Here is a 27,335-nt window from a genome sequence, read left to right as displayed (position 1 = left end):
TGCAGGCAAGGCCAGCAGAGCTGCCTGGGGCTGCACACCCAGGGTTCTACCCCATGGATGCCTGCTGGGATTGGGATGGGAGCTATTCTGGGCAAGGAAGACCTGGCTGTTTACACAAGGATGCCAAACAGCTCCCTAAGGAAGGGCCTAAATGTAAACTCCTCTCTGTGAAATGTGAAAACTAACTGTGAACTCACACAGCTGCCATCTCCCTGGGCAGCTCAGAACGCTTTGTCTTCTTATTTAGGCATCCCAATGTCATCTGCAACCTCTCTCAGCAAGGACAAGGTTTGAATTCAAACATGCAAACATCCAACTAGACTGGACTAAATCAGCCCTGGAGCAGAAATGCACAGACTGCTGCAGAAAGGATCCTGCTTCCTACAGCCCAGGGACATTCAAAGGCTGTCAGCAGCACAAAAGGTGCTTCTTGCCTTGGCTTGGGCTCAGCAGGACAAAAATGAGCTTTGATGGGTCACTTCAGCACAGAGCAAAGACACAAAGGTTCCCTGTGGGCTGTTCCTGAGCCCAGAGAGGACTCCTGGCTCTGAACCCCAAGGCTGGTTTATATAAACTCTGAGGGTTCCTTCCCTCACTGCTGGCTCCAGAGACTGGTTTATTCTCACTGGGATTAAGGAGACAGCAAAAAGAACAAGCTGCACTCGATGCTGCCAGTCAATTAAAACGGATCTGACCCATCATGGAGATTCTACAGAATATTATTCAGATTCCCAGACAATAAATCTTAGAAGTGATGTCTGGCATATTGTTCCAGTCCAATAGCATCTCTCAAACATTTACACAGTGGTGTGTTTATACAGCCAGTTTTATTTGGAGCAGTGGTCTCTCTAGGTTGATTTAAGGGGCTCAGAAAGCCTTGGAGCATGTCTTGCTTTGGTTCCTCTCTAATTAATCAGTATTGAGAACAAATAAGCGAATCACCAGGAAATAGAAATTGCTAACAGTCATTTTTCAAGTCAACAGAAACTCTCCTTCATACAGATTTTGTAGGAGTCTGCAGACAGCACCCAGAGCCAGGGATTGCACCCCAGCTCCCACTCGGTGCAAGTACTGCATCACAGCTACAACAGAGGTGATTTTTCAGTCCTTACTAATCAACTTTCTCCTTTCTTTTACTGTTTGCAAAGCTTGTTGTCTTTTGAGGAAAAACCTTTTTATACAGTATTGCATTACAAGCACATCCTTTTCATAGTAGGAACTTTTCTGGTAACATCCATACACACATTCTTACTAACACAGTTTTTAGTGCTGGTTCTGAAACTGGCTGTTCCTGGGGGTTGGCTGCAGGAGATACCCAGAAAAGTAAAATTTCTGCCTTTAACATCTCCTGGGTCAACATTTTCTCAATGAAATCAGGGATAAATTGATAAATGGCTGAAGTGAAAAAGCAGACAAGCCATTTGGGGCTTCACCAATGTGTTCTGCTAAACAGCACATTTGTTGCATTAAGGCCACATTGAGATCTTGCTGGAACATTTTCAAGACATCCATTAGCTCTGTAAAAGTGGCACAAGTTGATTGATGCCAATTATAGTCACAGATAAATGGATTTGAATACTTTGCAATACTGTATAAAAGTGTTTTTCCTCAAAAGACAACAAGCTTTGCAAACTGGAACATGGGTTCCACCTGTCCTGCTGAAGTTTATGCATTACTGAGATTTTATCAGTCTAATTAGAGGCTTGAGTCTGCATAATAATTATGGTGCTTCCCAAAGCCACCTGTTTTACCTGGACAGGTTCAGAGCTCCCCAGTTGCAGTGCTACAATTCAGGATTTGACCTGAATGAACCAATTACTGTAGAACAAACAGCACAAAATTTGTGTTTGCTTGGTTTTGTCAGCCTTTCTTTGGGTCATGTTGTTTAGGCACAACTTGCAGGGAAGAAAAGAGAGAAGAACTGTTGCTAAAATGAATGCAAAGTGTTTCATGAGGTGGATAGGACTTGTATGACTTCCATTTACATCCATAAAACCTGAGTTCCTCCTGCTGCAGACAGCTGGCATAGCCACCTCCTCTTTAGGTATATTGAAAAATACCTCAGGTAATCTGCTTAAATATTATAAAGACTATTAAGAGCCTGATCCAATGCCAGTAGGAAACCAAAGTGTCACATGCTGTGTATTTGGAGTAGTCTGAATTGTAACACCAAAATACCTTATTTCCTTTGGAGAAGCCACAGACAACCCCAAAAGAGCAGAAGAAACCAAACCCTCAGGCAGCAATTCTTGGTGAGGAGGAAAACTGAACATTTATTTTCATCCGAAAAATCAGATCAGTCACTTCATTCACACATGGAAACACAACCTCCCCACTATGTTTAATGTCACAAAAATGCTAACTGCTCACGGGGGAAATATCAGATCAATGCTGAAAAACAGCTGGGAAGGACCAGGGGAAACATTGCACAAGCTCTGCAAGCACTTTGTGGAATATTTAGTTGGCACTTTTCTGGAGCATTTGTGAGTATTTTCTGATATTTCTGAAGGCATGCTGGGAAAATGCTATGGGAAAATAGCAGTCAAGTAGTAGAGCCATATGAAAAAAATCAACAACAAATAATAATGGAAGAAGCTGATTTATCCCTCAGATAAATCAGTGCTAGGGCAGAAACACACTGTGTGCAGCAGCATTTCTTGCCAGGGAAGCACCAGGCTAACTTGTGTTGTTGCTATATTCAGTTCTCTTCATTGCTGCTCCCACCCAGGTGAGACACACACCGATGTCTCCACACATTTCAAGAAATCTGACGGTCTCACACCTTCCTCCTTCTTGGCTTATCATTAATTGTGCCCAGCTTTTGTGAATTTTCAAGAAGGGAGGCACTGTTTTAACAGAAACCCCCTGCTCTGGACTGTGCAGGACTGAGAATCCCTTCAGCAGTTTATATTCACTCGTGGTGCAGCTCCCTCCTTAAATATATTTCTTCTTCACCATTATTTTAAGGATTATACCCCTCTCCCTTTGTCCTGCCCCCTGTGGAACACTTTCCAACCAAAGAGAAGCAGAATTCCCAACTCATCACCTGCCTCCACCTCCCTCTCCTGTTCCATCCCAAAGCTTTCTCTGTAGTTCCAAGGCTTTGAAAGTTATGTACACCACACCTCAGCCTGTTCTGCTCTATTTTTATTTTTTTCTCCAGGTGACTTTGCTGTGCCCTGCTGTGCAGAATCCTCAGTGCTTGGGAGCACACAGAGCCCCTGCCCTTGTGGCAGCCTCACCTCCCGAGAGCCAGAACAACTGCAAAACGCCACCAGCGCCGTGCAGACACAGATTGAGCATTAACAGCCACCAGCCAAGGCCCCAGAAGGGTGGATATTCCAGGATATATTCCAGGAAGGAGCCAACCCCTTGAGCAACAGAACAGGCCTGCCAAGGACAGCCAAGTAAAACCAGATGCGGTGGCTTGGAAAGGCACAGAGCGGGAGCTGCTCTGGTTGGCAGTGTGGGATGAGCAGAAAGGGAGGAGACAGGGAAATGAGAGGAGGAATGGAAGGAGAAACAAAAGAAGAGCAGCTGGGAGAGCTGACATGGGCAGGATGTTTGGCAAAATGTGAAATTGTGTTCACAGTATTTCACTGTGTATGAAAAAACACCTAGGGCCTTACCCTTACTAATTGCAGTTTCACCATTACTAATTGCAGTTCTACCATCACTGTTTGCAGTTTTGCCACTGCCCTCCCTTCTCAACCTCTTTGTCTCCAACAAACTCCTGGAACTTGCACCACGTGTGCAAACTTCACACAGCAGAGGTCAATGCAGCGCTTTTATAAAAGGACTGGGGCTAATGCTAAGGGAATGGCAAACGTACAACAAAAACAAATCTCAGCAACTTGAAAGAGCTTTGCATGCCTCCTGCCATCATTCCCAACACCAGCTCAGTACACTAACCTTTGCCTTTAGAATAGCTGTAGTCAGATAAATCATTTAACTCTACCATCAAGGTTGTTACCTTTGGCTTTTTCCATTACTTTCTATCTTGTTATTCAATGACTTAAATCACTCACTAGAGCCTACTTCATCAAGCTTCAATAATCTATAAAACAACCATTTTTGCCATGGTTTTTTGATGATTTTTCATCAGTCAGCCCAGTTTTCTTTACAAACATTATTGAATTTCTCTTCACATTAAGGGGGAAAAAAAGCCCACCATGGATTTAAAAGAAAAAGGGTTGGAAGGCATGAAGTCATTGCAGAATAAAAAAAATATATATTTATGTAATGCCTGCCTACAGAACTAAATAATTCAGTCCTCAGAGGCTGGGTTAAAGGGACAGGCTTTGGAGTTTGAGCTCCTGGGGGCTGCAGCAGCACAGCTCCACTCTGGCTGCCAGCACCAGAGCAAGCAGAGCCTTACCCTGACCCATCTGGGGGGGCACAGGCTGCCCTCCCTCCCTCCTTCCCCTGAGGATGGAGCAGCAGAATGGGCAGGAAAGGCACCTCCCAGCCCCAAAATGCAGCTGTTCAAACACCAGGGAGGGCCCTGCAGCAGTTTGGTGTGTGTTGGAGGATGCTGGGGACAGCCTCAGCTGGCACAAAGTCCCTTTACAAGAAAAAAGGAGAAGAAAGGAGCTGGAAGCTGCCTAGATCAAGACATTTGAAACACACACAGTTCTGCTTCGTTCTAGACCCAGCCATGCCAACACAGCTTTTAGAAAAAAAATATTCCTGTCCCCCTCCCAGCACTTTTCCACTTAAAATATAGCACTAACTGTATTATTATCATTGCTTTGCTAATTTTCTGGATGATATTTTGCTTGCATTTTTATGTGACATCCTGATTAACAAATTAATTTCTTCTTCAAAACTGCTTATTTCACAAAAAGAAAGTCAAGAGCTGTTTTAATAAAACTTTAAGGAAAAAAATGCACAGAAAATTTACATTTTGCACTTTGAAATTCTAAAAAGAACTCACAGAGAATATTTCCTCATAATGATCTGTTTCTAATTTGTTGCAGTTACAACAAACTTGACATTTCGGGGAGTTCTCAGAGATTTCAGCTTTTATTTTTTCAGTCAGATCTAGCATTTATATTAAAAAACTGATTTGCCAAGAGGCTCACATTCTGTCAGTGACAAATGGAGCACAGCCTTCCAATAAAGAAAAATACAACTTTTCTTCCTTTTGGAACTTTTGTCAAAGTGCAGAAGAGATCTTAGAAACACCAAGCAGGCTTTTAAAGTAAATGTATAAAATGTTAATGAGATTTCAGGGCATACTTAATATTGCAAAACCACAAAAGGGGAAAATGAATAAGAAAATAAAAAAGGAGAAGAAAGGAGCTGGAAGCTGCCTAGATCAAGATATTTGAAACACAAAAAAAAAAAGGCTAAAAGTGAAATAGTTATGGCAGCTCCACACAATGTTTTTCATTGGAGGGAGAGAGGTCTGGAGGTGAATATTTAGGGTGTCAGTGGGGTAGGTGTGCAGCAGTGTCCTGTGCAGTAGGGCTGTCCTCAGAGCTGGGCTGCTCACAGCACAAACATGGATTTAAAAGCTCCTGACCCTCCACATCATCACACAGATCATAAATAAATAAATAAACCAACCCTTGAGGGGAGCCCTTGGGGGTCTCTGAACCCACTCAGCCCCTGCCCTAAAGAAATTCAGAGCTTCCTGAGGACTCTGCTCGTGCAAAGAGCACCTTTATGTACAGTCAGGGCTTATTTTTTTAAAGAGAAAAAACCACAGAACATGCTCATGTTACAAAAAAAGTACCTTTTGTCTCTGAAGAGCCACGCTGAGGATGCTCAGGAGCTGGGATGTCCCTTCTTTCCTTCTCCAAACTGTGTCTGGGGCTCCAAACACACACAGCTCCCACCCTGCTGAATTCAGGGTAAATATTGGTGCATATTAATGAGGAAAACAATGGCCTGACCTGGTGCAACCCCACAACTTCACAAAGCCCTGTTGCACCTCCCAACCCCCTTAACTACCAGAAATGAAGAAACAGCTCTGAAATCAGTGCTCACCAGGTGCTGGAACTTCCTTTTTAAAGACTTCTGTTTTAAAGCAATATAAACTGCACAGAAGGTCCAAGAATTGAAAGGCTGCCTTAAACCACCACCATTTTCCAAAACAATTGGAATATCAGAAAAAGCAAAAAAAATAAAAAAAGAAAAAAATGCAGCCAAAAGTTGCATTAGGATCAAATTAGAGGTGCTTGAGCCCAGAATCCTTCCTAAGAGCAATCAGCTGGGGATCCTCATCCTGCACAGATAATGGCAGGGGCTGTTGGCAGGGGTTCTCTCCCAGCTCCTGGCAAGCAGTGATTTAGAAACTTCTGGAAACAGAGGTCAGTACCAAGAGCTGGATTTATTGCCCCAAGATGCTCCACGGCCTATCTGAACCCACAGGTAGCTCTGGGCTCTGCATCATCCTGTAACACTCATCAGGAAAACCAGCACCCCCACAACCTTTTACTCTTTTCTATCTTTGGGCTCACCTGACCCAAAAATTCGGAATTTGTACTAAACACCCTGGGCTTTCCACAAGGCTTCTGGTTTTGAAGTGACATGTTTTCAAAAGGGATTTTTTCCTTCGTTTATACAAATGTAAACAGAGCTGTAAATACATAAGCAGGATGACTGCTTACCTAAGGAATGGTGGATGATCCCAAAAGCCTGCTTGTCAAATACACCTCGTGCAAGTATTAAGAGTTGTTTATTTTGGAAACGGAACAAAAGCATCCTGAGATAAAGCAGCGTTGCTGATGTGGAAAAACCAGAACATTCCACATCATTCACAGCCATCCTGCCAGTAAGAAAAGTGAAGCAGTTTTCCATCCCTGCTCTTGAAAACAGGAATTTTTTTTTCTTCATGTTTCAACAGAGGAAGGTTGGACTTTAAAAGACTTGAGGGAATGCTTATGTGTGAGCAGACAGGGATAAATAGAGCTTCACCTCGTTTTCATGGGGCCAGACTGTCAATTAAGGGCAATCAGATTTGTCAGCTCAATACAAAAATCCCAAGCACACCTACTGGTGTGGAGCACTGCCTGAGCAAGTATCTGCAGCATGGAAAAGTGGGAGCTGGGAGAGGATGCTCAGCAATTTGTGATCACTCAGCACTCTCCATCCACCCTCTGGGACGTGGGCTGGCCCCCACCCTGGCTGCACTCATCCCCCAAACCCCTGCAGAATGTGCCTCTAAATTATGGCTTGGGTTTTAGGTCCCACCCACCAGTCACAGGCTGGATTTAAACATTATCATTACTGACAACGTGCAGGATGTGTTAAAGGGGAGGAGGCACACATGATGTCAGTTCTCCTGCTCTAAATTGTTTAAATAAGGGAGGAAAAGACAAGAAATTATACAGTGCAAAATGTGGTGTCTGCATCAGAATTTGATACCTGCTGCATGGGTTTGTGGTGCTGGGGAAAGCCAAAGATGCAGCATTTGTGGCACCAAAACCTTCCTGGGATGTAGCCTCCAGTGAAATTTGGAATCCCTGTGTATTTCCAGCAGTGGTCAGGTCTGGGCCTCAGACTTGTTCTCAAATCCCAGACTTGCTCAGAGTAAGCAACTGCTCACCAAAACTGGCTCCAGTATCCAGAGAAGAAGAGCCCAGGAAAAGCAGAATTCAATTTCTAGCACTTCAAATAAAGATTTGCTGCATTACAACTTCTATTACATTAAGCCCAGTCTTCAAACGTGGCTAACTCTCCCATATCACAAAGTGGACTATTGATAATAAAATGTACAATAAATAACTTTAAAACTCAGATATTGTAGTGGTGAATAATGTAACTATTCAGACAAAGAGCAGCAAAAGTCAGCATGGCTGGCTGCTCAAATTTCCTAAAAAGCCCCAGAAAGAAGAGCATTATTTTATATTTTTCTCTATCCATATTAATATAGGAATGTGTATTTAGAGCCAAAATTCTTGTGGCTCTTTCCTCCCAACTATTCCTAAATAAAATAGAAACCCTTCTATTTCATTAGCTGTGTGCAGAGGAGAGGAGGAGGAAGCCAGAGGAGGAAGCCAGCTACGAAACAGGCTCAGATGCTGCCAGTCCAAGTTTGTCTGAAGACAGCAACATTTCTGAGGCACTGAAGTGGCTCTTGAGCAGCCACACAAAAACACGTCTGGCATGTCAGGAAAGGATGCTCAAGTGCTGTCTTTCACTTCTGAGACGTTTTTTTCTGAAACAGAGGGGATTGGTGAGGGTTTTTCATGCAGCTTGGTTTGTTACGATCCCATTTATCTCTAAGAACCCATTTTTATTTCATATCCACCTTCTACTTGCACATGTAAAACCCTGAAATGTCACTCAGCTGCCAAGTCAGAGCCTGACCTTTCACAAAATACTGCCTATAAATGTCATATAAACCATTATCATCATGAACCATCTCTACTGGGCTTGATGGCTCTGCCACCACACAGTGACATTTTATCTGGCCCATGCTCCCCAGCTCTTCTGTGCACCTTCCATTAATGCAAACTTATACTTCTGCCAGCAGTAAAAATAAAGGATTGAGGCAATTTCACTTGAAATTTAATGATAGGAGCTACACAGATAGATAAAGAAACCCATGTAAGACAAACATAGTACAAGAAAGGTCGTAAAATGTCAAGGAAGACAGAAACTTTTGACTTTATAACTCTCTGCAGTGCTTGGCAATGAACAGAATATTGAGAAGATCTTAACATTTCAGGTCCATTTTAAGGTACTGCACCTATTCTAGATACATTAGATATATTTGAAATACGCCCAGGACCACTGGGAGGGGTCCAACTCGTGAATTAAGTGCACAAAGAAACCATGTTCCACTGGACATGTCCTGTTAACCACAGGGGATGTGTCAGGGTCAGAAGGACCCAGATGATTGTCATGGAGAGGGACTCAACTCTTTCTCTGCATTACCTCATCATTTCCCCCTTTTTAAAGGCAAACTGATAAAAAAAAAAAAAAAAAAATCAGGTTTCCTGCAACAGCTTCATAATCCAGTGTAAAATGATGCCAACCTTTGTGGACAAAAGGCAGGTGAAGATGAATTTGATTTTGATGTATTTGATTTTCTGTGGGACTGGAAAGTTCACAGCAGCAGGAAAAAAATCCACAATCTGAGTGAAAGCTGCAGCAAACCCCTCATTTCTGCAGCCCTTTGAGAGCTGGCATTTTGGCCTGTGCTACATTCCAAACTGAGATTTCCTCACCCTTCCTTTGACAGGGGAGCAAAGCTAAATGGGAGAGCCTTAATGACTCAGCAGTGGTCCCACCCCAGCACCACCTCTGAGGATGGGAGAACTTACTAAATAAAAATTACCTTCCTTAGCTGGAGCAGTGTAATTTCAGCCCTGGAAGCCAAACCCCTCGTCAGTTACAAACCTCAGGCTTTGAAAAGAACATTAAAGGCTCATGTTGAGAGGCTGCTTTTCAGAATTTTCTTTTTTTTTTCCAAGGGAGAACAGAAATGTGTCTCCAGTAGGGAAAGCTCCATTTGTGCCTTTTCCCATGGATACAGGCTGCAGGGAGAGGGGAACTTCAATTCCCTGTCAGGACTCCAAGCTGTAATCTCAGTGCAAGGCTGCAGTGGCCTTCAAAAGCTTTAATTTATAAATAAAGTATCTATTCCTACATAAATGTCACATTAAAGTGTATCACAGAATTCAGCACAGCATCTGCCCAGCCATGGCTCCAAGTGAAAATGTTATTCCAGTTCTTGCCTATATTTTCCATCCAAATATTTGTGTAGTTTCAAATAGCCCAAGGAACCTGGTCCTGACATCACCCTGGTGGAAATCAATAAAAGCTCTGCCTCTGCCTTCAGGCAGCGGCCTCGAGCATCCTGGAGCGACAACTTTGAAATCCTAAACCCAAACCTCCACAGCAATCGGTGAAGGAATTAATTTCTTTCTATTTACAACCACCCTGAGCACACGGGGCAGTTTATAAACCGGGGTAAAGAGGGTTGTAAGGCGATGGGTGCTGATTTGGAGCAGCAATCCCAAACCAGCCTGCTCAGAACCAGGTGGATTTCCCCACCAGAGGACACAGCACCTACAGCAATGAGCACTGATCCCCCTTAGCTGGGCTCTGTGCATCCCTGAGCAGGGAGTGTGAAGTTTCATTTCATTCAAATGCCCCTGGAAGAACCCAGATGCTGTGATTGGTAACAGCAATCCCAGGTTTTGTGGCAAACTGCAAAAGAGGAGAGTCCTGCTAGGGAAGTGTGAAGTGACACTGCAGCTGAAGTGTGGGGACTCAGCAGGGCAGGGCTGCATCCCCAGGGGATGCAGGAGGAGAAGGAAGGGGAATGGCAGGAGGGACATGTGAGCAGGGATGTCCTGAGGAGAAACAGATGGCAAAGAGAAGGAAGATGCAAAAGGCAGTGAAGCACAAGAAGAAGTAAGAGAATCACTATTACAGTTTAATTAGAATAATCCAAAAGTCAGCAATATACGTGTATTAATTAAATTTTATCACCCTGCAGTGCACACAACCTTCAGATGGAGTTAACAGAAACCTACATGCACAGCTCTCTATTACATCATCTGCTTTTTTTTTTTTTAAAAAAAAAGGACCAAATCTGTTAAAAATTCCTTAGTTAGGTATATCACCCTAAATACTGATGCATGCTCCCTTCAGCAGGGCAATGCATGCAGCCAAAAGCAACCTCAACCTTTATGGAACATTAATAATTAGAATGAGCACTACAGATGGAATTCAGATTTGAAAAAGGAAAAACCTTAGCAGTAAAAAATACTTGCCTGGGACTGAAATGGGAACACGGTTGTGTAACCACAAGTCTCATTACCTTCTAGAGGTCACCAACACACAAAAAAATCATCCCAGGCATCCAGAAAGTCATTTTACTGGGACATCACAGACATACAGTAAAGGTCACTTGAAGATGGGGTTTCTCACTGGCTTCTGCTTTGCCATGAAGCAAAACACATTAAAGGAACAATTCAGCTGCTCTGTGGCTCTGGTGCACGTGAGAATTCTGCATCACTATCCACAATGAACAAAGCTGGTCTCTTTTATTGCTTTTTTTTTTCAGTACTTGAATATCTGCCTTGTAGGAGAAATTGCTTTTGCCTAATGCAGTGTCTGGTGCTCCAGGTGTGGTCTGGCTGGCTTTTTACAGCATATTCAGGAGTGCTTTTCAATCATCCCTGGGCAGGAGTGGCTATCAAAAGGGGTGACTTTTAATGAGCTACATCCAAGTGGCAGCAACAGGGCATTAGCAGCCTGTGCAAACACAGAACAATCTCATCCCTTTTCCATGAGGATGTAGACTGTGCTCCAGGGACTGAGGTTCCTGTTCATAGATCCCTTGGGGGGATTAGAATGAAATGACACTGAATGGAGTGTTTTTATTTATAAAAAATGTATGGCAAGTTTGTTTTGGAACAATTTGTATGCAAGGGAGAGGAGGTACGTAGCTCTTCTAGGTAATATCTATAGTAATAGAGCAATATAAAAGTATAAAGAGATCACTGAAAAAAAATAATTAGGAACAAAGAGAAAGAAAGGATAAGAGCAGACAGTAAAGATATCACCACCCATGGGTCCAAAAACAAGATTTGACTGCTGCAGGTTTGATGCCCACTTGTCAAAGCGATGCTCTCAGCCTTCATCCATCAGGGCTGGAGGAAATCCATGGAACATAAAGTCAGGTGGGATAACACCCGTTCAGATTCGGGTGCCAGTGCCTGCCCTGGAGGGGAGTTTGCCACTCTCTGGTGCAGCACTGTGGATCGAGTCTGGGGGCATTTTGGGAATCCTTGGTGGTTTATGGCCCCTTCTCAGACATGACTCCTAGCTGAGCCAGTTGTGCCTTCTCAGAAGGGATGAAAACGCTCAGGTCTGCGTGTGAATGTCGTGATACCTCCCCTGGGAGGGCATCTACACCTGAGCCAGGTGTGTAAGGGACGCCATGGGCACGACAGAAAGCCACACCCCACCTCCACAGTGTCTGTCTCTTACCGGCCCGAAACTCAGTTTGTTGCTAAACAAAGGTTGATTTGTTGTGGCCATCCCCTGGTGGTGTGTGTGCATCTCTCCTGTATCTGGGCAGATCAGAGGTTTTGCCACCACACACTCAAAACCTCCCCTTCGGCTGCGGGGTGCAAACCCGGCCTCAGCAAAGCACCCTGGTGCTTTTGCAAATCATTAACCCTTAAAGTTTCAGTGCCTCACACACTGGCAGATTGTTCTGTTTGCTCTTTTTCCCGTCGGTAATGCAGGAATTCGCACCTGAGGACCGAGCAGTCAGCCCAATTTCTAAGCAGCTCGGCCAGGACCTGACCCCAGGGGCAACTCCATGAGCGCGCTCTCTAGAAGTCATCACAGAGCCGTTGGATGGCTTGGGTTGGAAGGAACCTTAAAGACCATCTGGTTCCAAACCTTTTGGCTCGTTCAGGGACACCTCCACTACACCAGGTAGTTCCAGGTGTAGCGCCTGCTCTGTGCCTGTGCCCAGCCCATGTGTCCCACACCGCTCCGAGCGCTCATCCCGTCTGTCACCGCCGCCGGCGGCCGAGGCCGGTCGGTCTCACCCCGTCACACCCCATGGCGACCCTCCCTACGCTCCCCCTCCCCTCCATCCCTCCCTCTCCCCGTTCCCCTCCTCTCCCCTCGCTTCCCCAAGCGCGGCCCCTTCCCCTCCCGTGCGCCGCCGCCGCCGCCGCTCTGCCCCGCGGGCCCCGTTACCTGCCCCTCCGGGGGAAGGGGCAGCAGCGCGGAGCCCGGCCCGCCCGTTCCCCAGACAAAGCCCCCTTGTCCGGCCGGGACCCCCGGGGCTGGGGGCGGTGCCGGCGGGGCGGTGCCGGGGGCGGGCGCTGCGCGGAGGCGGCGGCGCGGCCGCGGCTCCTCCCGGGCGCTCCGGGACCGCGGGGACGGGGCACGGCCGCGGGCCGGGCCGGGGGCTCAGCTGCCTCTCGGGCGGCGGCGGGAGCGGCTCATTCTTATTTATTCCCGTTCTCCGCCTCTCCCCCGGCCCGTCTGCGCACTCCGGGCACTTTTTCTGGGTTTTTTGGTTTGTTGTGTTTTTTTTCTTTTCTTCGGTCGTTCGCGGCGGAGCGGAAGGAGGATGGGGTTCGAGCTGGATCGCTTCAGCGGGGAGGTGGATCCCGACTTCAAGTGCAACCTGTGCAACAAGGTGCTGGAGGACCCGCTGACCACCCCGTGCGGACACGTCTTCTGCGCGGGCTGCGTGCTGCCCTGGGTGGTGCAGCAGGGCAGCTGCCCCGTCAACTGCCAGCGCATCTCCACCAAGGAGCTCAACCACGTCCTGCCCCTCAAGAGCCTCATCCTCAAGCTGGACATCAAGTGCGACAACCACGCGCGGGGCTGCGAGGCGGTGGTGCCGCTGCAGCACCTGGGCGAGCACGCCGAGACCTGCGACTTCTCTCCGGCCAAGTGCCGCAACCGCGGCTGCCGCCAGGTGCTCAACCTGCGCGATGTGGAGGCGCACATGCGGGAGCGCTGCGAGGCGCGGCCCGCGGGGCTCTGCGAGCAGGGCTGCGGGCTGGTGCTGACCCACGGCGAGCGCCGGACCGGCGGCCACGGCTGCCTGCGGGCTCTGCGCGCTCACGGCGCCGCGCTGCAGGCGCGGGCGGCCGCGCTGGAGAAGGCGCTGAAGAAGGAGGCGCTGCGCGCCGGCAAGCGGGAGCAGTCGCTGCTGTCGCGACTGGCGGCGGCGCAGCTGGAGCTGCAGGTGACGGCGCTGCGCTACCAGAAGCGCTTCACGCAGTACAGCGCCCGCCTGGACGCGCTGGCCCGCGCCCGCGCAGCCTCCCCCGGCAAGGTAAGGACGGGCCCCGCGCTGCCCGGGGTCCCTCGGGATGCGCCTTGTCCCCCGGGATGCTCCCTGTCCCTCGGGATGCGCCTTGTCCCCCGGGATGCTCCCTGTCCCTCGGGATGCGCTTTGTCCCTCGGGATGCTCCTTGTCCCTCGGGATGCTCCTTGTCCCTCGGGATGCTCCTTGTCCCTCGGGATGCGCCCTGTCCCTCGGGATGCGCCCTGTCCCGTCCGCGGCGCCTGGGTAGTTCCCGTGTACAGGGTTTCTCCCATCCGGCCGCAAATCCTTTCAAACAGCTGAGCTTTGGGGTTTAATAGCCGTAAAATGCCGCTTTCTATAGTTACATCTTTAAGTGGTGCATCTATAGGTGCATCGTTCTCTAGGTACGTTTTTAAGTGTGACCGTCATTGCTGGCTGGACCCCATAAAGTAAATCGCACAGAAAAGTAACAAGGTTGCGGTGTTACTGTTTTCTCTTGGTTCTCTTCCGCGAAGAAAACTCTAAAAGTGGAATTTCCAGGGCTGGAAATGGTATTAAAGCAGCAGAAATTGACTCCCAGGAGTCACACAAAGTGGAGTGCGTTGGAAGGAGCCGCTGTGACCCGATGCTTTCCAGAGCCTGAGCTCACCTGGCATCCCACAATAGGGCTTCCTACAAAATGCAGCCTTTGGGATTAACTGTGATCTGACTCGGACACCTCAGCAGCTATTTCAGGATCTGCAGCCATCATCTTTGTGACATCCAAATACAAGACATCTGCTGTGTACTTGTCATTTCTCTCCCAGCGTCACACAGAGTTCTTTAATTAGGAAGGGAAAAATTAACTTGATTTCAGCCCCTCAAAATTAGACCATTTGTAAAATGACCAGAATCAAAAGCCAGAGCTACAACAATCCCCAAGTTTTAATTGGAATGAGGCTCCCCAGCGAGGGAAGCCTTGGAAGCCAATTATCTTTTAAATGAAGACATTCAGAGTCCTCCCAGTGACCTGGAATGTGCTACCACAGACACAGCAGTATTAAACTGTTCAAAACTGTCAAACATCTGTATTCACACCTCTGGTAATGTTGAGGCTCTAAAAGATGTGTAAAGGAAATAAAACTTCATGTCAGAGGATCTTTTGTTTTAACCTTAGGAATCCAGGACAGAACCCATCCTGTTTTCCTAACTCAAACCAGAAAATATTTCAATACTAAATGAACTGTTCTAACTTCAGGCAATACTGGGTGTGTGCTGGTCAAAATCTTAGTAACACCATCAAAATAAATCAGGGGTTCACAGTCATATAAAGGTTCAGGACAGTTCTGTCTCCCTCTTTTCCTGCAGCACTTTGCCATGGCATTCTGGAGGCTTTCTGCTCCCACAGCCTGGCACACAGCTCCATCTCCCCTACTGATGACAGGAGAGCCCTGCACCCTGTCCTGCTGGCTCAAACCATCTCACCCAACCCCTGCCTCCTCATCTTTGATCTCCTTTATTCCCACACCACCCTTTTTTCGTGGCTAGTGCTGATGATGTGGGGTTTGCATCTTTTAGCTCTGTACAGTGTCGGGAGCTGCTGTAATCCTGAGAGCTGCTCCTTCTCAGCTGCAAATGTTCATGACACATATTTTCAGCTATACTTCCTATCAGATTTATGGGTACAGCTGGCCCAGACCCCTGTGCTGGGTCCAGCCCCGTTACAAAGGGCTGTTGTGCAGTTCTCTGGAGCAGCCACCAGTCTGGAGAAAGCTGGGAGGTGTCATGTCACCACAGCCCCGGGCCAGCGGTCAGTCAGTTCCGTGTCTTTCACAGCATTTTGGGCAGCTGGCCAACACTAACAGCTCTGCTGCCCAGCTCCCAGGCAAGCACAAATAGCAAACTTGCATCTTTGTGACACAGAGAGTTTAGTGAAAGACCTGTGGTGATCACCTGGTGCAGGGGATGCTTTCCCTCTTTGGGGCTGAGGCAGGCTTCCAAGCGTGGGGCTATTTCCTCAGAGACAGTAGCACAGACTGTGCAGGAACACTCAGCAGGATGTGTAAATTTTCCTAAGGGTTATGTCCCTGAACACAGGGATTAGAGGTATGGTAGTGTGAAATGACCAATTTGCTGTCATTATTTAAATAATGGCCATTATTCATATTTCATGCATTCTCAGATGGAGTGGTTTGCTCTGTGCTAAGCACAAGTAGGCTGAGCACCAACAATCTGGGTTCATAGCTCACAAGTGGTGATTGCAGAACTTACTGAGGGATGTTCTGGCTCCTCAGCTGATGGAGAAAAAGGGTTTGCTGGCTTTTCTGCCTGGTGGCTGCTTGTTGCTGCAGATGTAGAACCAATCCAGAACCAATCAGATCTGCAGTCAAAGCAGAAGAAGTGCCCACATACAGCTGTGTTTAAATGCTTAGTGAAGGGGGAAATACGATACTGAGTGACTGTAAACCATTCTTTAAAGACCCAAGTTCGTGGTCTTTTGGCAGCTTTGGAGACCCAGGTGGGGATTCACCTTAGCATAGACCTTGTTTGTGATGCTGGATGAATCACAGCTTTGCTGTGCTTTCACCCATCACTTCTGAGGTGAGTTCTATAACAGCACTATAACCATATTGAGAGAAGACATAAATAAATATATTTTTTATACACACACTCATCTGTAAGCATCTCACCATTTTATAAGCCCCTTAGGCAGGTAGATGTGCCTTAAATGACCCCAGTTGTGTTGCCCATGTGCATTATCACTGAGGGAACACTTTAATTTTACTGTGTACAGTTCTGAGGTTTATTCAGACAATGACTGTTTATTCCTTGGTGGAAAGAGGAGAGGCTTACTGAGGATGAGCTTGAGGAGGGAGTGGGAGGGAAGGTGGAGTGTCTCCCTTAAAATTCGCATTTTCTTCCATCAGACATGTCGATCTTGAAATATCGAAGTCTAAACAATCAAGAAAAAAAACTTGTACAATTCAAACAAGGCTTAATCCTCGGTGAAACACAGCCCTGTGCACACCTCTTGATAAACTGATCTGGTCAATCCCTTATTTACACAGCCAGCAAAGTCCTTTGGGAAGGAGCAAGGGGAGAGGGAATCAGAAGCACTTGACAGCCCAGGGTAAAAAACCCTTCTGCTCTCCTGGCAACCAGAGACAGGAGCTGGCTTTAAATGGATCAGCCAGGCAAGAACCAGTTATGATCTGGACCTCTGTGGGGGTGATGACAAAGATTTGAATTCTGTAAGAGCCAGATGAAGTCCTTTACAGCAGGATGATGTGTTTTTCTCAGCCTGCCCCCAAGCAGGATGGGCCAGGCTGGTCCTGGCAGCCCTTTCAGCAGTGAGGAAGGAGCTGAGGTGCCTCCTCTGGTGAAGCAGACCTTCCCAGCCACAGCACTACCAAAGAAATTAGTCTTTGCTATCTAAAGGGAAAGGCAGTCCATTAGCTGCACATTACTCAGCTGGGAAGTACAGTAATTTCAAGAATTATGTTTAAGAGTTCTGTTCAGCTGTGGGAATACAACATGCCAGGAACCATCAGGTCTGCTGCTGGAGCAGCTGCCGGGGCAGGGCTGGCCCCTGGCCACCACATTTCCACAGTTACCTCACTGTTTAATGACTGCTCTGCTGGAATGCCAGATCTTGGAGGGGGAGAGAAAGGCAGAGCCCTGGAAAAATCATTTGCATCGTGGCTTCCTTCTGAAGAGAAGGGGAAGGTTGTTGAAGGAGTGGTGAAGAGCTGAGATGTGAGTGTGCAGAAGTGTCAGAGCAAGGTGCTGCTGCCAGCCAGGGCTGGGCAGTTCTGCACCCACAGTGGGGCTGGAACGTGACTGCTGCCGTGGGGAGCATGGAGACACTGCACAAAGCCACCAGGAAAACCTGGAAATGTCTTTAAAACCCCTGCAGGCAGAAGTACTTTTTCAGAAGTACCTACAGAAAGCTGCATTAGTTGTTTCTTTTCCCTCATAACCCGACTGGTTCAGTCCCACCTGCTTTAATACTTGTTCAGCCAGGTGTAAAAGTGTCAAATCAAAGGCTCATAAGGAGGCTTTAATGAAAACAGGCAACTCTAATTACTGAAAGTGTCTTGAGAGCGGTGTTGTAATTGGTTTTTGATTGTTGTAATTGATTTGCCTTCTTAAATAGGGATAATAGAAGGAAACAGTCATGCTAGCATGTGCTTGTCTTTCAAATCCAGAATCATCAGTGCTTGAAAGTGGTCTCACAGGACTGGAAATTTGTTCCTTGAAATCCTGTCTGAGGTCTGGGTCTGTAGACTTGCAGGGAAATAGATTTTACTTCATTTTTCACTTCTCTTCTGGGTACCTGGTTCTCACTGCTGCCAAGTGCAGGCAGATTCAGATGAAATCAGCCATGCTCATGTTCCTCTGCATCAGGCCCAAGTCTATTTCTGAGTGGATCATTAGGGAAGATAATGATCAGAAAGTGACATAGCACATTTGTCAAGCACATGGTAGAGCACATTTCCAGGTGGAGCTCGGAGTGTGCACTCAGTGGAGCTCTGCCCGTTCACCCTGGCAGGGAACTGGGCTTCCTTATCATCCCCAAATCTCTGGGAGTAATTCAGTAATCCAGGATTACTCTGACATTTTTAATGACTTTAATAGACCTTAATATTTGATTGACAACTTCAAATCGACATGTTAGAAGAAAAATGCACAAACTAAAACCATCTGCATCGAATTACAATGTAACTGTTGCAATTTTTGTCATTAATTGGTTATGAAAACCAGCCTTTTAAGATAACTTCCTCAAACTTTGTTTTGTGTTCATAATTTTTTCACCCCTTGGATAAAACAAAGAAGATGGTTTTGGAGGTAGGAAATTTCATCTGTATCTCTAGATGCCCATACTGATCTATTCTGATCTCTAAATGTTGTTATTCAGAGGACTTTTTGTAGTGCTCTGCTGTTAATAACAGCACTAGATTGAGACTGAAGGGAGAACATTGTGAACATTTAGTTGTCTTTAACAGTTCATGCACTTAGTTTTGTCTTCATAAAAGTTAATAGGCCTAAGTAGCATCCCTGGGTCATAAAGGACATTTTGTGGGAGTTGGTAGTTAGGAACAAGCTGGGATGAGAGACCAGGATAACAAAACCTGTTCACACAGCCCCCCAAATATTACATGTCTTTCCAGTATATCTTTGTTGTATGCTGTCTGTCCAGAAAACTATTCACTGCAGAATTTCATATTTTAGGGGATTAAGACAATGAATTTGGGAGATTCATTATGTTAATGGGAGATTTCTGTTTTGCTGGCCTTAAAATGCCAGAGAAAAAAGTCATGCATGGCAGGTGCTGTGAATAGCAATTGCCATTCTGGGCCTGTGGCAAAATTTGTCACAGTTTTGCTTAATGCTGTTTTCTGAAACTCTGCAGAGAATTGTGTGTTTGGTACTGTTTAAAACAATGTCACTTGGAACAATGTCACGTAGTCAGCAGGAGAGAGGGGCAGTGCAAGGCTCCAGTCCTAAGGTTCAGTCACCCCCCAGCACTGGGAAAGTCAGAGAGTTTGACTACTGGAAACGTGGAGTATTTTACATAACACATCCCATGTGACTGGGTCAAGTAGTTGCAGGAACCAGCATTGCATATAAACCCCTTCTGCTGCTGTTAAGTGTCTCAGTGTAGATCTCAATAAAACAGACACATAAATCTTTGGGGAGGTTCTGCTGCTGGAGCTCAGTGGGGTGGCTGGAGCAGCCACTGGGAGCTGCAAAGTTATTCCAAACATTTGTCTCTAAACTAGAAGGGGATTTAACAAAAACAAGAAACCAACCCAACAAAAAGCATGAGTAGAAGTGTTACCTGTGCTGTTTTACCCCCCAGCCACGATGGGTTTTGAATGTGTTTGTCTGTTCTTTGTAGGGTGAAGAAACCAAAGCACTGACTCTGGTCCTTCATCGGGACTCTGGATCTCTTGGATTTAATATTATTGGTGGCCGGCCGTGCGTGGTATGTTAATTGTTAAAATATGTTTGCCCTTTCCAGTTGGGAAAAGCATGGAGGTCAACACTTAGAGGAAAAATGTTGCTGACAAGCATTTGGTCCTCTTGGGATTCTTTCAGAGCAGTTCTTCCACCGAGGTTGTGTGGATGTCTATTAACCACGCTGCCTTTTCTCCTGCTGCCTGTTTATTCTTGCATATCATCACAGCCAGCACCACTAATCCCAGTGCAGTGCCACTCCCAACGTGATCAAACCCACAGTGTCTCTTTCTCAGACCCTACTGCTGTGAAGTTCATGGGTTGAGAGCCACAACTTTAGCCCTTTTCATTTAAAAAAAAATTGATTTACTCTCCTTTCCAGCAGAGATCCAGCAGCCCTCTGTGCAGGTGAAGGGATGGAACTTAAACAGCTTGATTTTGAGTTCTGTGATTTCAGCAGATGTTTCCTGCACCACACACTCACTAATGTATTTTTTTGGGATGCTTGTTGGCTGGAGCTGCTGCATATGACTTTAATTACATCAAGGAGTGGATTATACCTTGTCCTAGTAATTTAGAAAGTATTCAGAACTACTTCTTGGCTGCTCAGAAATCTGACATTAATCATGATTTGTTCCTAGTGAATTCACTTGAAAGTTATTCTGTCTTTAGAGTTTTTCAACTTTCTGAGACATTGTTCTGCACTGGTAGAGGCACAATACACAGGAAGATGAAAATATCTTTTTAGGTGTAAGGTGTTTTCATGGGTTTATTTTCAAGTCTCCAGAGGAAAAGCTGTGCAACTAAAAATGAAAATTGCCCTGTTATGTTTGATGTGCAAGCAGGCTGTGTCTCACTGGATTTTGCTGTGAGAATAATTGTCATGACAATTACTCCTGAGCTGCCCTAAGTCAGAGGAAAATGATTATCAAGCAGCTAATTTACCTAATGGAAGCCCATCCCTGGTTGCTTAATCTTTCAAAATCAGAGTATCAGGTGTTCTCATTAGCACAAAGTAATTCCAAATTAAGACATCAGTAAGAATATTTCTCTCAAATCACACGCACTGTTGTGACATGGACAAGCTGCAGCTGAGGGCAGAAGAGAGGGACAATAATATGTTCTCCTTTTCATCCTTGAAGGACAATCAGGATGGCTCCTCCAGCGAAGGAATTTTTGTATCCAAAATAGTTGACACTGGGCCTGCTGCTAAGGAAGGAGGGCTGCAAATCCACGACAGGATTATTGAGGTAAGAGATTAAACTGCCTTTTAACAGTGCCAGCTCCAGCTCAGGAACTCACATGGCACGTTTGCTGTGGGTTTGGGAGAGTGGACCGTGGTAAACACTGTCTAGAACATCTGTCTGTGAAAATATGCTGGGCTTGATTCAGTGCTGACCTCCAGGGCTTTAGGTATAGTCCTTCCCTAAATATAGAAACCAGATTATGGATGGTATGTGCATGTCCTGCCTTTCTGAGGAGCTCGCATCTCTCTGGTATGCCATAGATAGTTCTTTTTTAAGCTGTTGGAAACTTGGAAGTTATTTAGTTAAAACCATATGTGAAATATCCGTGGTGTAAAGCATGATGTTATTTTTCTTGGTAGTTAAGTTTTGAGCAGTCAGGGAAAATTCCACTCTGTGATTTCTCTATGGTTTATCATAAACCTAAGTAACTCCTTTAATGTTGTTTGTGAGTTCTTACAGTACTGAGATTGCAGTCTGAATTTCTCCTCATTTTGCCAAAGTCTTGACCTCAATAAAAAGCTCTTCCTGTGAAGGAGATGGTTGCATGAAACTTTTCTCTAGATTTGCAGAGAGCAAATTTCTCTTTTTTAATGGGGGGGAGAGAGCAAGAAAAAGTTTCATGTTCATAAAACACAATGCAGCTGACGGTGAGTCAGTTCCCATTGTTTGGCATTTTGCAGTTAAGAAAAAGTCTTCCTCACTGTCTTATTTTTGTAGGCTGCAGAAACTTTGAGAGTCTATTGTTCAAAAAGATAAGTGTGGTGTTTGTTGCCAAGGATATCATGGAACAGCCAGTTTCTCTAAGTAATGGAATTCCATTGCTCTTATGTTTTGCAAATGAGCAATAAACAGCTGTTAAGGATTTTCTGTTGGCAGGGGACAAAGTGTATTTGCTTTTTCTGTACTGTTATGGCAAATTGTATTCACAATCTAGTAAGGGTATAAAATATTAATTAAGTTTCTTCATATGGGAAAGAATGGAGCCACAGTAGCAGAACTATAAAAAGATAAGAAGCTGAGCTGTGAAATGATCCAGAGTTGCTCAAACCCTGTGTGTGATGTAAGATAATTGCGAAAAGGTCTGGACAGTTTTGTGAGAACTCTGATTTTGTTGCAGCTGAAGGTTTCCCATAAGCCTGAATTTCCCCACAGCCTCCTTGGAAAGCTGACATCCGTTTCTGAAGTAGTGCACAGTCACATAAACCAAACAACTGTATGAAAACCAAAACTCTGGGAGATCAAATGCCCCAAGGTTGGGAAATGTCCTGGTTCTGGTTCAGGCTCTGTGAGTTGTGGAAGTGACCCTGGCTGCCAGTGCAGGGACGAGGGCAGCCAGCTTCCATGGGCTCTGCACCATCTGCTGCCTTGCAAGGGACCTCCCTCCTTCTGATTTTATTTTTTGCTCCTTCTTGCTGCTCCCCAAGCTCAGTGTTGGTGCAGGCTGAGGAAGGAGTCCCACTCTGTGTCCAGGGGGGACCAGAAGGGACAGGCTGGGTGAGCTTCCCTGCCCTGTCCCCTCCCTGAGCACATGCCTGTGCCAGCAGTGTTTGTGCACAGCCTTGTGCACAGTTCAAGCTGCATTTTCAGACAAGAGAAGAGCCCAGAACAAAGACATTAGAGGGATTTGTTGGATTAATAACACGCCAAGGGTAGCGGGAACCCATGTGTTGACATGGGGCTGACACGTGTTGACAGCTCTTGTTGTGCTGACCACAAACTCATTGTCATAGTCACTCTTCTCACCTCTAAATATACACAAAATGCTGATGAAAATGGAGCACATCATTTCCCAAGGGCTGGCTTTGGATGCCTCCAGACCAGCATCTCACTCTGGATCAGGGGTGCCCTGAGTGGTGCCCAGCTGATGTGGTGTGATTCCCATGGTGGAGCAGTCTCCAAAAGTGCTAATGGAATGCTTTTCTAGATAAATTCGTTTGTTTCATGCAGCCCAGCCACTACAGGCATCCAGTTCACAGCACTAGACTGGAGTGCTCTAAAAGTGAGCCCTTTAAAATGCAGATACTGTGGACACCAGCTCCTGAGAGCAGCTGTTCCATCCTGTGTTCTCTGCAGTTTATATTTAGCACATTTTATCTGACCTTGCTCTGGATAAGGAAAAAGGGGATCCCTCCTGCATCAAGGCATCTAAGTGAGCTTTATCATCCTAATGTCTAATTATTAGATCATTGAAATACCTGTAAACAATCTAGGTGAGAATGCCTGTGGTGGTATCCTCCTAGAGGCAAGTTTTTTATAATCTTCACACTGTCAAAGTTTTGATTTGGGAGTTTGACTCAAAAATTATTTACAGATGTAGCTGTAACTAGGAGGACACAGCTGGAGAACTTGGCACAGAGCAGAGCATCCTAGCAGGTCATATTTGCTTTCAAAGGTATAAAAAATGGTGAAGAAAGATGGCAAATTACTTCCCTAGAACTGAATTTAGCTATCTAGAGCTCCTTTAACTTGTCCATTCAATAATAAGGTTTTATGGATCATCAGCATGATTCTAAATAGACCCTTCCACAAAGAATTCTTATTCCAGTATAAGATGCTGAGCATAACATCTCCCTAATTAATTCCAGCATCCATCACAGAGAATTTACAATGAAGTAAAACACAAATCATTTGATTTCCTTTTGGAAATCAAATGTTTCTTTGCAGCAGATCTTCTGGTGGATGTGTTTTGGAGCACATATAAAATAAGAGTGTCACTTCTCATTTTCAGAACTGCCACAACATTTCTGATTACTGAGCAGGGATTGGGCAGAGTGAAATACAGACACATCAGGGTACAGTTCAGAGCTGATAGCAGAAGTAATTTTTTATTGCTGTTTGCTTGCAAATTCTATCCCCTGACAATTTGATCCAGAGATAAGCTTGGGATTATGTCAGAGATAATTTTTAAACATATTTTCCTCGTGTAATTTGGACTTCCTGTTCTGCATTTTTCAGAAGGTTAAGTGCAAAGTTAATCAGGTTTAAGAATTGACTTGAATTTTCTTTAAAAGCAATTTTTTGGCCCTTTTCGTGTCATTGAAATAAGTAATGGCACTGTGAGGTCTATTTTGCTACTACTAAATGACAAAAACCAAGATGAATGTTGCATGGTCTGTACTCCTCAGTCATCAGAGCAGCATGTAGCAAATACAGAGAAATAGCTTTTTTCTTGTATTTTCTTTTACAGAATCTGTTGAATAATGATATCTAGTGCTTACATATGACTATGAAGATCATGCTGTGGCTAACAACTGCTCAATAATTTCCCCTAATAATACCCTTACTCTAAAAGGGTGATCTGAGGCACAGAGGGAAAGAAGTTCTAGAAGTTCTTGCCAGATTAGGGTTACAGATTTGGATTTTGGTGGTTTTGTAACCTCTCCATGTAAACCAAAGCTGCTTCTTACCTGTATCTGTTCTCAGATTTTTCACAATTACTTTAGGAGCAAGGAAGTCACAATTCTGGGAGATTTCCTCTGCTTTGACTACACATTTTTCATGCAGTTCTGTACTTGCACACCCAAAGCCAGCAGCTGATTTCAACTGGTGATTTACTGAGGTATTGTTAAGATGTTCCAGAGCAAATTGCCACGTTAAAAACATGCTGAAACTATTGATTTTTTCTGCAAAGGAATTACTGTTCTCATAGATTTCATTTTTGTCAGGGTAACAAAATGGTCCTAATTTCCTCTCTCAACTGAAGTTGGTTCAGGTCCCAGCCCTGAATGCCTCTACGCAGCTGCTTGGCATTTCTTAAGACAAAATCAGCTTTTCAGAGTTATTATTTTTAAGCACATCAGCCCTGAAAGAGTATAAATTAAATCTGGCATTCTCTTCTCACTAACTGGTAAACTTGTTTGTTTAGCCCTGGGACTGCTGGGGAAGAAGGAGGCTTTTGAAAAGGCTGACTGCTGGCCACCTTAAAAAGTTTGCAGCACAATTAGGGTACTGTTGAGGTAGTCCAAGCTGTCACAGCCTTGCTGAAACCTGGAGGATTTATGCCATCTGGGACTCACCCGGTGTTTCATGCTGCTCACAGGAAGGATCATTAGTTTAGGAGTTGAGAACACGTCTTAGTTCATTTGATTGATTTTCCCCAAAGCACACTCATGTGCTACAAATTACAGGCTGCTTTTCCAGGACGTGCATTTCTTCACAGATTACACACGAGAACAATGAAACTTTTTAGCAAATCTCGTGGATGTGCAAACAGAATTTGCCGTTTTTTGCCCGTTCACCCTGGTGTAAGCGTGTTGTTTTGGCAGAGCCACTTTCTGCTCGCAGGAGGGGGTTAGGTGGATTTCAGGGAGATTAATTTGGTAGCTGTGTTCACAGCACAGCCCCTGAAAAGTCACATCAGCACAGAGGAATCCGTCAGCCGCAGAGGAGCAGCAGGAAAGGACGCTCCTGCGGGAGCACGGTGAACCTTTCCCTGCCTGCGACGCAAAGCGAAGCAAGGATGGCTGTAAAACTGAGTGAATGAATAAAAGAAGAAGCATTCCTTGTGGTCTGGTGGTGCGTGATGGTCTCGTTTTTCCAGCAGACTGAGCTTGTGGCTGAAAGGGCTCAGTGTGCTGCTGCTCTGGCTGCACTGTCACTGCACGCTGCTGCTGCCCTGCTCACCTATCACCACTCACAGGCAGCTTCCACAAATAATCACTCCATAAAACTGCTGTCTGAGCACCACCTTCAATTCCTGATTTGCTGGTGAGCCCTTTTTAAAACAATGCCAGCTCTGGCAGGATAATCCTAAGCCTGCAGCTCCTCGCGGGACGCTCGGTGCCAGCTGAACCCTGACAAGGATATGGATTAAACAGAATTGTCCTGAATGGAAAACTCAGCCCTGCCAACAAGATTTACTGCGCAGCTCCCTACGCTCAGGAATTAATTTTCTAGAAGAAAACATTTTCAGACAGTGACTTAAAATTGGCTGCTGCAGTTCCTGCCAGGACACGCAAGCAGATGAGAGCGTTTGTGGGGAGCGAGCGCGGCGGGGCAGCCGCTGCAGCTCCGGCAGAGTCAGCTCTTTCTGGAGTTTATGCTCCCAGAAAACTTTCCAAGGCCTTTGTCCATATCTGCTAATGGTGTCTCACAGAGCAGCATCGTGCCTGTGCTGAAACGTAGATCCCACAGCCCGGGAGAGAGGGAGGAATAATAACGAGGCAGAGAGGAGAATGTAAATGAAAACAGGCGGCCTTGGTTACCGCTGCATTTTTTTCCTCTCATAAATTTATTTCCCTGATTTGGTACCAGCACTGCAGGCTGAGCTGTGGCAAGGAGGTGGGGAAAGCAGGGGGATGAGCCAGAGAACCAACCAAAGAGGTGCAACAGGATTTCTACCCTAAATACTCTAATATTGTTCTTCCCACAAACAAAACCATAAAAAATTGGATGGAATGAAAACATAAGTGTTGAAAATAAAAAAAATATTATGTTGTTTCAAATATTATGGACCGACACTCTCTGACCTGCAGGCTGAAGCGCTCAGGTTATAAGCGCATTTCATGCTGCAGCTTTTGAAAAGGTCCTGTGTGGGCTCCCCTCAAATTTCCACACCATCTTATTCTTTCTTCTTTTTAATAGAAGTCCACATCATGCTGACCCTAAGTGTAATGTGGGCATTTTGATCTGTGGAAGCTTAGAATATTGGTCTCAAGGGTGTGTTGAATGAATAAGAGGTAATTAAGTTATCAAAAAAAGCTCTCTTAAACTCAGGAATAGATCCCTTATGCATAACACATCTTAAATTAATGGGATTATGGTTTGGAGTCCTTTCTCCCCTACACTTTGCTTTCCTTGCTCACACAGTCTGCTGGAAAACAATAATTTCAGTCTTTAGCCAGCATGAAATCTCTCCCATAAAACCATCAGTGCTCTCGAGATGGGGACCATGACAACTGTGCACAAATCAGGAAAAGAATTGCCACTGCTGGAATTGGGAGGAGTGCCAAATATTTTCTGGGATGGAGCATCCACAGTACTTGCAGAGAAGTTAAAAAAATGTTGCTCATGTTTGTGTTGGAATTGCAGTTAAACAGGAAATTGCTCTTGAGAAAAAGGAGAATCAATTATGAGGAATTTGCTTTCCAGGTTGGATCCTCTTGCCTCAAACCTTTCATTACTGCAAGGTTGGAAAAACTGGGAGAAAAGTCCCACTGATAGAGTGTTTTAAAGCACAGTGAAAGTCACAGATTGTTTAGCAAATGTTGCTTCTCTTTGGTGTGGTTGACTTGGTTGGGACCACGAGGAGCAAGACTGGGGAGGAAATGCAAACTGCTTTGATGATTTCCAGTCCATTCTCACAAGAAGTCAGGGACTCACTCCACCGACTCCTGTGGGGGTGAATTCCCTCCTCCATCCTCCCTCAGCTGTGTTTGCCATTTTCTGCTGAGCCA

General features: G+C 45.5%; 1 protein-coding gene across 1 annotated transcript in view; it reads left to right on the top strand.

The window, feature by feature from the left end:
• Positions 1–12,744: 12,744 nt before the first annotated feature.
• PDZRN3 (PDZ domain containing ring finger 3) overlaps positions 12,745–27,335 on the top strand; it is a gene marked incomplete at its 5' end in the record, with an annotated part of 128,638 nt that continues 114,047 nt past the window's right edge. The window contains 3 exons of the mRNA XM_084214356.1: positions 12,745–13,780; positions 19,635–19,721; positions 20,836–20,943. Of these exons, the coding sequence (XP_084070482.1) occupies positions 13,064–13,780; positions 19,635–19,721; positions 20,836–20,943 (912 nt within the window). The remainder of the gene's footprint in view (positions 13,781–19,634; positions 19,722–20,835; positions 20,944–27,335) is intronic.

The sequence above is a fragment of the Fringilla coelebs genome (genome assembly GCF_963513975.1).
Source record: "Fringilla coelebs genome assembly, chromosome: 13".
Classification (NCBI taxonomy): Eukaryota; Metazoa; Chordata; class Aves; order Passeriformes; family Fringillidae; genus Fringilla; species Fringilla coelebs.
This window is presented reverse-complemented; position numbering and strand designations above follow the sequence as displayed.